The 11120-nt window shown below is 58.7% G+C and overlaps 1 protein-coding gene and 1 long non-coding RNA gene across 4 annotated transcripts in view; both read left to right on the top strand.

The window, feature by feature from the left end:
* The first annotated feature begins 406 nt into the window (after positions 1–406).
* SPI1 (Spi-1 proto-oncogene) overlaps positions 407–11120 on the top strand; it is a 31597-nt gene continuing 20883 nt past the window's right edge. The window contains exon 1 of the mRNA XM_088843308.1: positions 407–538. Coding sequence (XP_088699434.1) covers positions 422–538 — 117 coding nt within the window. The 5' untranslated portion in view covers positions 407–421. The remainder of the gene's footprint in view (positions 539–11120) is intronic.
* On the top strand, positions 2919–9894 carry LOC129554821 (uncharacterized). 3 transcript variants are annotated; one of them, XR_016039015.1, is made up of 3 exons: positions 2919–5880; positions 9353–9584; positions 9690–9894. It is a non-coding gene; the product is annotated as an uncharacterized LOC129554821 (long non-coding RNA). The 3 variants fall into 3 exon arrangements; XR_008685655.2 differs by lacking the exon at positions 2919–5880 and adding an exon at positions 6355–8250; XR_008685654.2 differs by lacking the exon at positions 2919–5880 and adding an exon at positions 8282–9122.

The following is an 11120-nucleotide window of genomic DNA, read 5'->3' as shown; positions in this document are numbered from 1 at the left end:
CCAGCTGTCCCACTGGGACTTCTCAGATGCTTCACCCACCCCACCCGTTCATGCCCTGAGGGTCCTTGTCCAGAGAGGCCCTACCCATCTTCAGCTGTCTATGAGGGGCAGTCTAAGCCCTTGCCTCCCCGGACGAAGGAACAGCCTTGTTGAATTTCCCCATGCCCATCTGGAGGAAACGGAGGCCCGGCACTGACAGAGGCTGGGCCTCCAGGGTTCCCAGGGGACCTCAGGGCAGGTGGGGTACCTCGGCCTAGGGGAGAAGGCACCCGATCCGGGCCCCCTGCCAGGGATGCAGGAAGGAGGAGGGAAAGCCGTGGGGTGCCAGGGGCTGCCGCCTGGCAGGTCCCTGTGCCCAGGGTAGGGAAGTTTCTTATTTCTCCTGCTCCGACTTCCCTCTTTGATTTATTATAGCCATGAAATGCTCTGCTCTCTTCTCTTTTCCTTGCTGTCCGCGGGGCTGGAGCAGTGCAGGCCCTGCGGGACTCCCATCTCTTTCCAAAGGGTGAGCCCCGCAGTGGGGAGCCGAAAAGGAGAGGTGAGTCGGGGGCAGGTAGGGCAGGCCGAGGAGGGGCCCTGACTCCCACCCCCCTCCCCGCCCCCCCAAGGCTAGCCGCGGGGCAGGACCCCAGGGGCAGGACCCCCGGGGCGGGCACAGTCTCGGTCGGGAAGGGCTGGGGCCGGCCGAGAGGGTGTGGCAGGTGTGGACTTGACGGCAGACAGCTCCCAGGGGCTGTGGGGGTGGCGCGCTCCGGGGCTGCGGCCCGGGAGGCTGGAGCCCCGTCGGGTGCCCCGCGCGAACTTAGGCCGGAGAGGCGGCCTCTCTGCGAGCCCTGAGCCCGCACTCTGATTTCCCGACGGCCAGAGGGCCTGCTGCAGACGCCTCTGGGGGACGGGCCGGGCTCCCAGAGGCAGGCGGGAGGCCCGAAGCCCTGGCCCCGGGCTCCGCGAGGCCGCCCCGGCCCCGCCACAGCGGCCCGGGGCCGGGCAGGGGAGGGCCGAAGCCCCCGGGCGGGCCTGGCGGCCGGAGCGGCCGGGCCGCCGCGCTGTGGGGCCTGTGGTAACCGGGCTGTTGGCGTTTTGCAATGGGCCGGGGGCGGGGAGGCTGCGCACACACGCTTCCTGTGGTGACTGGGCGCTTCCTGTTTTCTCAGGCGCCGGACTTGCTGCTGCCGATGTGGAAACAGGGGCAGCTGCAGCCGGGGTGGCTCCAGGCAGCGCGGCCCGAGTGGGCAGTAGATGGCCCGAGTTACCCCCAACCCCAGGGCCCCGTGCTTCCCATCCCCAGCAGCCTCCGCCAAGAGGAAGGGGCCAGGCGGTGCTCCGGAGGGCCCGAGGGCCCGGGATGGCGGCTCTGGTCTCAGCTCTGCCCTTTGTTCTGAGTGCCTCTGGCCACCCCTGACCCACCCCAGGCCTTGCTTTTCCTCCTCACGTGAGGCCTTCATAGTACTCATGGTCTAAAATCCCTCGCCCGTTTCGGCCCCAATTCCAGCCTTCCTTGATTTTTTCCATCCCAAGAACCTCAGCTTTGAGGACAAGATGGGCCCTGAGACTGGGACCCTCCGAGGTGGGGCTTGGCATAGGCCTCGACAGAGAGGGCTTTGGAGAGACTGAGGGCAGGGAAGAGCACACCCGCTGGGGGAACCAGACTTCGAACTGAGGTGTGGAGGCCGGGAAAGGCCAGGACCAGGTTAGGGAGACAGGGTGTGGATGGGACAGACCGAGAATGGTGGATGCCAAGGTTGACTCGGAATCCGAGCAGGAGAAAGATCTCCGGATCCTCTTTATTCCTACAAATGTTAGGAAAGGGTCTGGTACGCCCTCACATTCTTTCTCAGGAGAAGGACGAGTAGGGCTAGGGGCAGGGCCAGCCCTTCCCGTCTGTCCAGTAAGGAGGTGGGTGCCTGTGTGGCGCGGCACATGGGCCTCGGAAGGCCCAGATGCCTGGAGTTTCCACCACCAGGGCCAGGCCTCGGGAACTAGGCATTGCCTTTTCCCCGAATGTGTTTTGTTTTGTTTTCAAGCTGCTCTTGCAAGAAGGGGAGGGCAGATGACTTGGCTGCTTGTGGAGATTGCTGACAGCATCTGACGTCTGGAGGAAGAATTTCTTTGCAGGAAGGCGGAGGCCTGGGTGCCCCTGGGGGAACTGACCAGTCCACTGACTGAGTTTAGCCACCCCACTTGGTCCAGGAGGTTCTGAGGGGCCCACTTCCTAAGTGGCTTCTCTTCAGTCTCAAGGCCTGTCCATCACGGATGGCCAAGGACTGGTTCCAGCCAGAGAGGCCTCGAGGATCCCAGGACCCTGGTGCTCAGCCTGAGGGGCCGGGAGGCCAGCCTGGCCCCTGCCATTGCGTCCCCTGCCTTGGTGCCTGGGGTCATACCAAGTGCTGAGTTGGCGGCTCCGCAGCTGCTCTTCTGCCCACGGAGGCCCAGTTATAAATAAGCCCAGTGTTGGCCAAGTCATCAAGTTCTATCCCAGCTGTATTACCTCAGTGACCACAGGTTGGGGCTGCCCAGAACCGGGCCCGCCAGAACCTGCCCATCAAGGCCAAAGGCCGGGCCAGCCTCAGTGCCTGCAGTGGGGGTCCTCAAACCCAGGGCGGGAGCCCGTGCAGCTAGCTACTCAGACCTGGACCTGCCTGGACACGGGCCACAGAAGGGGCAGGGCCCATCCCACCCGCACGGAGCCAGCAGCTATTTACAAACCGAAACCGGGAGAAGCGAAGTGGCTGCGGCCAGAGTGGCTCCAGGCCCCCCGGCCCCCACTCCATCCCCCGCGGCCTCCTCCCCCGCTCCACAAGGCTTCCTCTTTCCTTCCCCACACAGCTCCCCAACCTCCCACTGCCCCGGCCAGCTCTCTCTGGACAACCTGCCAGGACCTCGCAGTGACCCACCCCCGCCCCGTCCTTGGCCCCTCAGCCACTGGCTTGGAGGTGGGGGGGGTCCCCTTCAACTCCTCACCCCCCCAGGACCCCATGAGCCTGGGCTCCTTGGAGCAGCCCCCTCCCACCGGGGCCCGGCCCACTCTGGCCTGCCCGAAGCACATTCCCACAGTTCTCAGTTCCCCTTCGTGACTGGAAAAGCTCCAGCCCCGATGGCCGCCATGACGCTGCTCGGCCCTGCCCGAGGGTAGCCGCTCCAGCGGCCCCTTGACCTTTCCCGGGGGGAATGGTGGGGGCAAGGAATATGGGGTGCTGCGGTGGGCCTGGGGGCACCCGGGGCCTTCCAGGGGGCTTGTTTCTGGGCAGGAGGCCCCAGCCATCTGCTGTCTTAGAGCTGGGTTTCGGCCCCCTCATCCGGCCGGTGTGGGTCACAGGCCCTCTTGCAGGGCAGAGTTGAGCTGGGATAGACAGACGCTGGGCCTGAGACCGTGGTTCACGCTGCTTAGGAACCGCAGGCAGGACTGGCGCTGCAGCAGGGGATTGTTCTGGGAAGAGACTGAAGACTGCACAGGAAACACTTGTTTCCAACCATGGACGAGCTCTCTCCCGATGACGCAGAGGGCTCAGTTCTTCATCCCCAGATAGAGCCTGTCCCACCGTGTCCCATCAGGAATGGATGCTGGGGTGCAGCGGGCGAGGCGTGTGTCCCAGGCTACACAGCGGGCGAGCGTCTGGACTGGGAGTCAGGGTTTCCTGACACCCGGTCCCCTGGTCTGTCCATCTGACTGGCCCTGGCTCCATCTCATCCACCCGTCTCCTTCCTGGGGAGGACACAAGTTTCCCAGCCCCAGGGACAAGGCAGGGAGCCAGGCTGGCCCGAAGCTTGAGGGGGACACAGGCCTTGGACCCTGGAGCTGCCAGACCGGGTTGTCAGCGGCCCGGGTCCCCCTCTGCAGCCCGAGGGAAAGGCTCTGCCTGCCCCACTCCACGCCTCCCACCAAGTCCCAGCTGCAGCAGAGCCCTGGCTCCCGCCCCTTCTAAGACCCAGCCAGCGGGCCGCGTTTCACCTGACTTCTCTGAGCGTCAGAATCCTCTTCCATGTCAGTCCTCAAACACAGAGCACCCACTCCATGCCAGCCGCAGCAGCTGCAAACCGTCTCTGGAGCTAGGACATGGCACCTGCCCACAGTCCTGTGTGGAAGGCGGATGAGTGACAAGATGCTGAGGACTCTGGGAGGGAGACTGAGGCTGGGGGACCCCAGGAGAAGGTGACGGGTGCTTCCCGGGATGAGGAGGGGCCCCTCGGGTGAGATAGGAAAGAGGTCCCCAACAAAAGCCTTTGGGGACGGGCTCTCCATGCTGAGTCCCACCCTGGACCTGGACTCTAGTGGTTCCCACAGTTCAAGTCAAGTGCCCTTTCTTCCTCTGGGCCCAGTGAACTCCTATTCATCTGTCAGGGCCTGTGGACACACCATAGTATGACCAGGCCTGGCCTGGCTTCATGGCTCCTTGCCTCCTTCTTCCCACCCGGAGGCCAGGCCTCCTTGGTCACGACGCCCTCGCCAACCCCACCCAGGCAGGCATCTGCTCCCGGGCTGGAGCCCCCGCCGTCCTCTGCTCCGAAAAGCACCGTTTCCCTTTTCTGGGTGACCACACGCCATGCACAGGGAATTTCCATCTCAGCCTGCGGAGCCTCTGATTCACCCAGGCCCCTTATGCATTTAACTCCTTCCGGGTCCGGGCCTGTCTACTCCTTGCCCCTCGCACTTGCCCGGGGACCCCTAGTCTGTTTCAAACTAGCCTGGAATCCCACAGCCTGAAAATCAAGTCAGCGCCTCACTTACCGGACCCCTCAGCACCCTCCCACTCACGCACCGGGCACAGAGACCCCTGTCCTGCTGGCTCCCGGCACGCACGCTGGGGCAGCTTTGGGCTGAGAGCATAGACTGTGGAGTAAGATAAGGCTGGTCCGACCCTGATTCTGGCTCTTTCTGCTTTCCGGCCTGGAGCAGTATAAGGGTCGGCTCTGAGGCCCATTTCTCATCTGTTAAAATCGATCCCTGTGCCGTCGCTTTGTTGTAAATGTCTAGCACGCTGGCCCACAACGGGAGCTCGGCATTAATTACCCTCTTCCCACCACAGCGTCCCTACTCCAGACCTGGGTCCCTTAGGTCTTCTCCCAAGAGCTGGTTGCTCAGGCAGGGAGGAGGGGAGAAGTGCAGGCAGGGCAAAGGAGGGCGAGAGGCTGGTCTCTCAAGGCTCTCGTCCGACAGCTTCTCGGCTCCTCACGTTGCTCAGCTTTTCCAAGGAAGCTTTGGAAAGGCCAGGGAGCGGGAGCTTCCAAGGAACTGCGGACCGCAGAGATCCTGAGCCCTTGGAGACAGGGCCGAGCCTTCCTCCTCCAGAGGGATGCCGGCTGTGCGCATCAGACAGAAACATCCAGTGTGGTCACTAATTCTCAGTCCTCTGGGGTGTATCCTGCTGTTGCCCCCATTTTACAGACGCCGATACCGAGGCTCTGAGAAGTGACTTGCCCTCAGCCACACGGCAAACACAGGGCAGGGATAGGATTCAAAATCAAGGTCTCTAGAGCCATACTCTAACCTCTACGAGGGTCACTCAGCGTTTGTGGAGGCCAGTGAGGGAAATGCGCACTAATTGAAAGCCTACTGTATACAAGGGCAAGGCTCACACAGATTGTCTCTTTCTGCCCTCTGTACCATGCTGCAGCTGGGTCATGTTGGCACCTCTACAGAATTGAGGCCTCTGAGCTTCAGGTAGGGGAAGGGGCTACACAGCCAGGGAAGGATCCAAGGGTACCTAGATGGAAGAGGATGGTGTCGGGGGCTCCACAGAAGATGGGGCCTTGTGGAGGGGGGGGAGTGGCTCCTGTCCTCACTGAGCGAGCAGGGCGGGTGCTGCCCGTGGTGAGCAGGAGGAAGTCGCTGTGGGTGGCGGTGGGTTTGAGGTGCCGGAGGCTGAGTGATGTGGCCAGGAGGTGAGCTCCCCGTCTGAAAGGCCTGGTCAACAGGAGACAAGGGTGTGGAGTGGGGTGTGGGGAGAGAGCTGAGATTCAGGGCATGGCGGAGGTTGGGACACTCTGGAGAGCTTTGCTGCTTAGCCTCTGGGGCCAGGGAGCCGGTGGGGAGTAGGGAGGTGGGCAGGAGCTGGTGCAGAGTGCCAGGAGAGACTCAGCAGGGTGGGGGAAAGATGGAGGTGTGACCTGGGAAGGGAGCGTCTGGGGGGACAGCCTGGAGGAGGCAAGCCCTCAAAAGATGGAGGAGAAAGGAAAACGATGGAGGAGGCCTTCGAGTGTGAAAGGGGGTGGGACTGTGAGCAAAGGCCGTGGGAGATTGAGAAAGAGGTTCTGGGAATGTTGAGTAGCGTCTTTGGGCTGGAGGTGGGGGCAGGGCTGGTCCACTCGGGGTGGGGGAGGGTGGGAGAGGCTGGCCGGGGTATTGGGGGTTGGGGGGACTCCAGCACAGGACTCGGAGCTTCGGGCTTCAGCCTGTGAGCAAGCCAGAGCTAAGGAGCACTTTTAGGTAGGAAAGCACCCACGGGAGAAACTCGAGATGGAGGCAGCCGCGGAAGCACATGCCCCAGGTCCACCCCCACACACCCCCTGGGCCAGCTGTGTGTCCTCGGGCAGCCCCCTCGCCAGCTGAACCCCGTGACCCTTGCCTGTAAAGCAGTACTGTTAGTAAATTCTCAGGGTCATGGGAGGTGGGGTGAGTTAAGGCCGGCGACGGGGGCCTCAGCCGGGGGTGCTGGTCTCCTTGGTCCCGGGCCCTGGCACTTTATGGGCGCCTGCCCTGGGTACCACCCGGGGCTCCAGCAGACCTGGTTTAAGCCTCGCCTGTCTCTCGATTGGCTGAGTCATGGACCCCCTTCTGAGCCTCAGTTTCCTAGACTGTCCCGGGGGCATGATAAGAGCCCCGAGTTCAGATCTGAATGAGACAGTGAATGTTCCAGTGGTGCTCCTGTTCTCCCGGAGCCAAGACCAGATTCCACATGATGCACAGCGTCCCTCAGCGTCCCCTGCCCCCTCAGGCGTCTCACCTCCCCCCCACAACCCCGGCTCTGCTCACTCGGCCCCTTGCTGGACCCCCGCCTGGAGCTCTTCTCCCAGGCGTCCGCTTGGCTGGTTCGTCCACTTGTTCCCAGGGGTGGTTCAGTGACCCCATTCTCCATTTCTCCACGAGGCCTGCCTGCCCCGCTTCCCTTCACACTGCAAATGTGCGCCCCCGCACCGCTGAAGCCCCGAGCTGGGCAATCCCCTTCCTATAGCGCTTGCCTCCTTCTCACCTACTCTATGTGTTCCCTGCCTCCCCCTGCACCTGCTCCAGAATCAGCCCCTGGAGGACAGGGGCCTTTGCCTGTTTGGTCGCCTGACCCCTGGAGGCCCTGAGCAAATATTTGTCAGATGTCCTAACATGCTCCAGAGCCAGCCCGGTGCTCGGACCAGAGCTCAGAGCTTGGAGGGGCCCAAGGAGCCCCTCCCAGTGTCTCAACCGTGAGAGGAAGTTGCAAGACGGCCATTTCTGTACACGGGCTCAGCTCTTTCTGGTCGCCTTTCCCAGCTCGCTCTCTGAGGCCTGAGTTCTCCCACGTGCCCCGTTGCATCCCGGAGGGCCCAGTCACTCGCAAGGGTTGAGGGCGTCTGAAGTTCTTTGGGGCTGGGGTTGAGGGGTCTCCGAGAGAAGGGATCACGACGTTCCCCGCGTGCACTCAGCTTCGAGGACGTGGGCCCCGTGTTTCCTGTGGCTTGCCTGCCTTGTGATTGCAAGAGCACCCGGCCTTCCCCGGCAGTCACCCAGCCCAGTGCGAGCAAAGGCCGCCCAGTGCGAGCAAAGGCCGCCCAGCGCTCCACCGCCCAGGCCTGCCTGACCGCCTGTCCCTCTCTGCAGGGCCCAGCCCTGCGTGGCCGCCCGGTTGTCCAGTGGGGGTGGCACCGGCACTGTCACGGGTTTCTGGTAGGAGGATAAGTGGGGAAAACCTTCACTCAAGACAGTGAGACCCCATCTCTACGTGGGTCTCATCATCTGATCACTCAGTCGTGTCCGGCTCTTTTGAGAACCCCATGGACTGTAGCCCTCCAGGCTCCTCTGTCCGTGGGATTTCCCAGGCAAGAATACTGGAGTGGGTTGCCCTTTCCTCCTCCCGGGGATCTTCCCAACTCAGGGATCGAACCTGTGTCTCCTGCATTGGCAGGCAGATTCTTTACCGCTGAGCCACCTGGGAAGCCCATGTTTATCTACCTATTTACGTAAGAGTTAAAAATGCATGCAGTATACTTCAAACTAATACAATGTTATATATATCACTTATATTTCAACTGAAAAAAATGTCACCTTTGACTTCAAAAAAGGTAAGTCAAAAATTTCTGTGTGTACTTCAATAAAAAAGTAAAAATTTAAAAATAAAAGAAATATCTGGGCACCTACATTGATGGCATCTAAATAATTGTCTGGTCTCTTTTCCAATGAGTTAAGATAGAACACTGTGCCATTTTCAGTATTACTTATAATTGAAGGAGTTTTTGTTTCTATCTTAGGTAATTCCTGATACTGTTTATTAGTGTCTGCAGGGAGGTGCACAGAGATTTTTGACTCAGTCTGCATTTGGTTGTGGTGATTTTCTTCTCACTGTCAAATCTCTTAACTGTCAAGATTAGACTGGGAAAATTAAATATAGAGAAAGGATTTATAACGTTTTAGTGTCTCTCCCTTTGAACATGTGCTTTGGCAGAAGTAGGCCTTTCTCCTATATAGTTTTCATGTAAGGCAGAAAAATAGGTTTTGTTCTTTACAGCTAAAGGATGTTTTTTAGAAACGAGCAGATGTAAAGGCATGAGGCCTGCCACCTGGAGCCAGCAGTGCAATCCCGCCAGTCCTGGAATGAACTTTCACTCACATCTTCCCCCAACTATTCCAGTGGACATCCCCCTCTAGCTTTCCTGCAAAAAAAAAAAGCACTACTCTTTGGCCCAGTATTTCAACTTTGGGGCACTTATCCTAGACGTAGACTTGCATGTGTGTAAATTAGCAAAGTTTGCCCACTGCAGTATTGTTTGTAATAGCAGAAGACTGGAAACAACCTGAATATCCACCAGTAAGAGACTGGTGAAATAGCTTTTTTCAACAATGGAATGCTATACGGCAATGAAAATGGACCACAGCCATGTGCAACAAGAATATTTATACTGTGATTCTCTTCATATAAAGATTAAAACCTGTTAAGGTAAAAACTAAACTGTATTGTTAGAGATGTTTACTTAAGTGGGAAAGCCGTAAAGAAAACAGGGAAATAATTACTGGAAAAGTTAGGATAGTCTACCTTCTAGAGAGAGGCAGGACATTTGGGGGAAGCTTCTGCAGTGCTGACTGTTTTATTTCTTGACCTGGATGGTGGTTATGTACGTGTGTGCTTTATAATTTTCTTTTAAATTGTACATAAATTCTTTCCTGCAGTTTTTTGAATGAAGGAGGTCTCTCAGGATGTGAGACTACCACAGTTCACCCAAACAGCAGAATACTATATAGTCGTTAAAAAGGAGACGGCTCTATATGCATGGGCATGGGAATGGATTTAGTGGGGGAAAAAACAACCAAAGTGAGTACGGTGTGAGATTTGAAAAAGAATTTCTCTGCCTCGATGCTCCTGTCTGCCAGACTTCGGCCAGAAAAAATATGCAAGAATCAGGTAACAGCGGACGGGACCGTTTCCCTTTTTGTTACCTTTTGAATTTCGTACCACGTATATCTATTACCTATTCAAAAATTAACGTAATTTAAAAAACCGTTTCAGGGATTTCCCTGGTGGTCCAGTGGTTAAGAGTCTACCTTCCAACACAGGGGACACACAAGTTCGATCCCGGTTGGGGAGCTGAGATCCTTCATGATGCCGTGGGGCAGCTGAGCCCACGCAGCACAGCTGGAGAGTCCACAGGCCTCAGCAGAGACCCAGCACGGCCAAAAATAAATAACAAATAAAAAGATAAAAATAAAAAACAGTTTTGCCTCTCACTCCCTGGAGCACCTAAGTGTTTTTTTTAATCTCAAACCGATTTCTTGCCCACAAAAACTCGAGCCGCGGGGTCAACAAGACGCTCCTGGTGACTTCCAGCAATCCACGGACCCTCTCTGGTCCCGTTTCCTCTGCTTCGGAAGGCGGAGGCGGGCCTGTGCCCCTCAGGGCCCGCAGCCTCCCAGAACCCACGCTGCTGCCCCCTGTCGCCCTCCTCTGTGTCCTCCCTCCCGCCCCCACCCGCCGCGTCTCCCTCACTCCTCTCTGCCCCCTTCTTTGACTCTCTCCGATGCTTTTGCCTCTCTCTTCCTCCCCAGTTCTGACCGCCTTGGCCCCTCTGTGTCCACCCGGCCCCCCGTCTGCTCCACACTTGGCTCCTCTTCCTTCTGCCTCCTCCCCCTGCCCTGAGATCCGGCCCTTCTGAAAGCCGCAGAAAGCAGGTCCAGGCTCCAGCTCCCCACTCGCAAGCTGTGTGACCCTGGGAGAGTCATCAACCTCTTGGACCTCAGGGTAACAGATGATTGTCCCCGTTCCATGAGATCACAAGGGTGGGGGCACTCAGCCCAGTGCTGGACACGCAGAAAATAACTATCCCCGCTCCACCCCTTTGAGGGAGTTGCTAGCTCCTGGGGTTGTGAATATGATCAGACCGTCCCTGCTCTGCTTGGAATTGCTTAGAAGCTGGGTCCTGCTATTCCTAAGGCTTAGGACCTCAGCAGGTCCCTTGGAATCCGAGCCTTGGGAAGAGGCTTCTGGTGCACTTAGGGAGGACGGGCATTGGGAGGAAGGATGGGGAGGACTTGCTGGTGTGGGAATGGATACAAGATGCTTGAGCTGCAAAGAAAGCGGGGGTCAGTTCTGACCGTTTCCCGAGATTTGGGGCCCTGGGGATTTTCTTACCCTGGGCTTGGCCAGACTTGGGACAATGGAGTCTCTTACTTCTCTTGTGGCCCCATGAGACTTGGGGCTCAGGAACACAGGGCCGGCCTGGTCTGCTGCCTGCACTCATGGAGGAGAGCCACACTCCTTCCTCATGTGTGCGTGCTCTGTCGTTCAGCCGTCTCCGACCCTTTGTGACCCCACGACCCCTGGAGCCCACCAGGCTCCTCTATCCATGGGATTTCCCAGGCAAGAATACTGAATGGGTTGCCATTTCCTCCTCCAGGGGATCCTCCAGACCCAGGGACGGAACATGCCGATCGCCTGTGTTGG

Source organism: Moschus berezovskii, chromosome 14 (genome assembly GCF_049115385.1).
Source record: "Moschus berezovskii isolate FMDL1 chromosome 14, NW_MosBer_1.0, whole genome shotgun sequence".
In the NCBI taxonomy this organism is placed as follows: domain Eukaryota; kingdom Metazoa; phylum Chordata; class Mammalia; order Artiodactyla; family Moschidae; genus Moschus; species Moschus berezovskii.
This window is presented reverse-complemented; position numbering and strand designations above follow the sequence as displayed.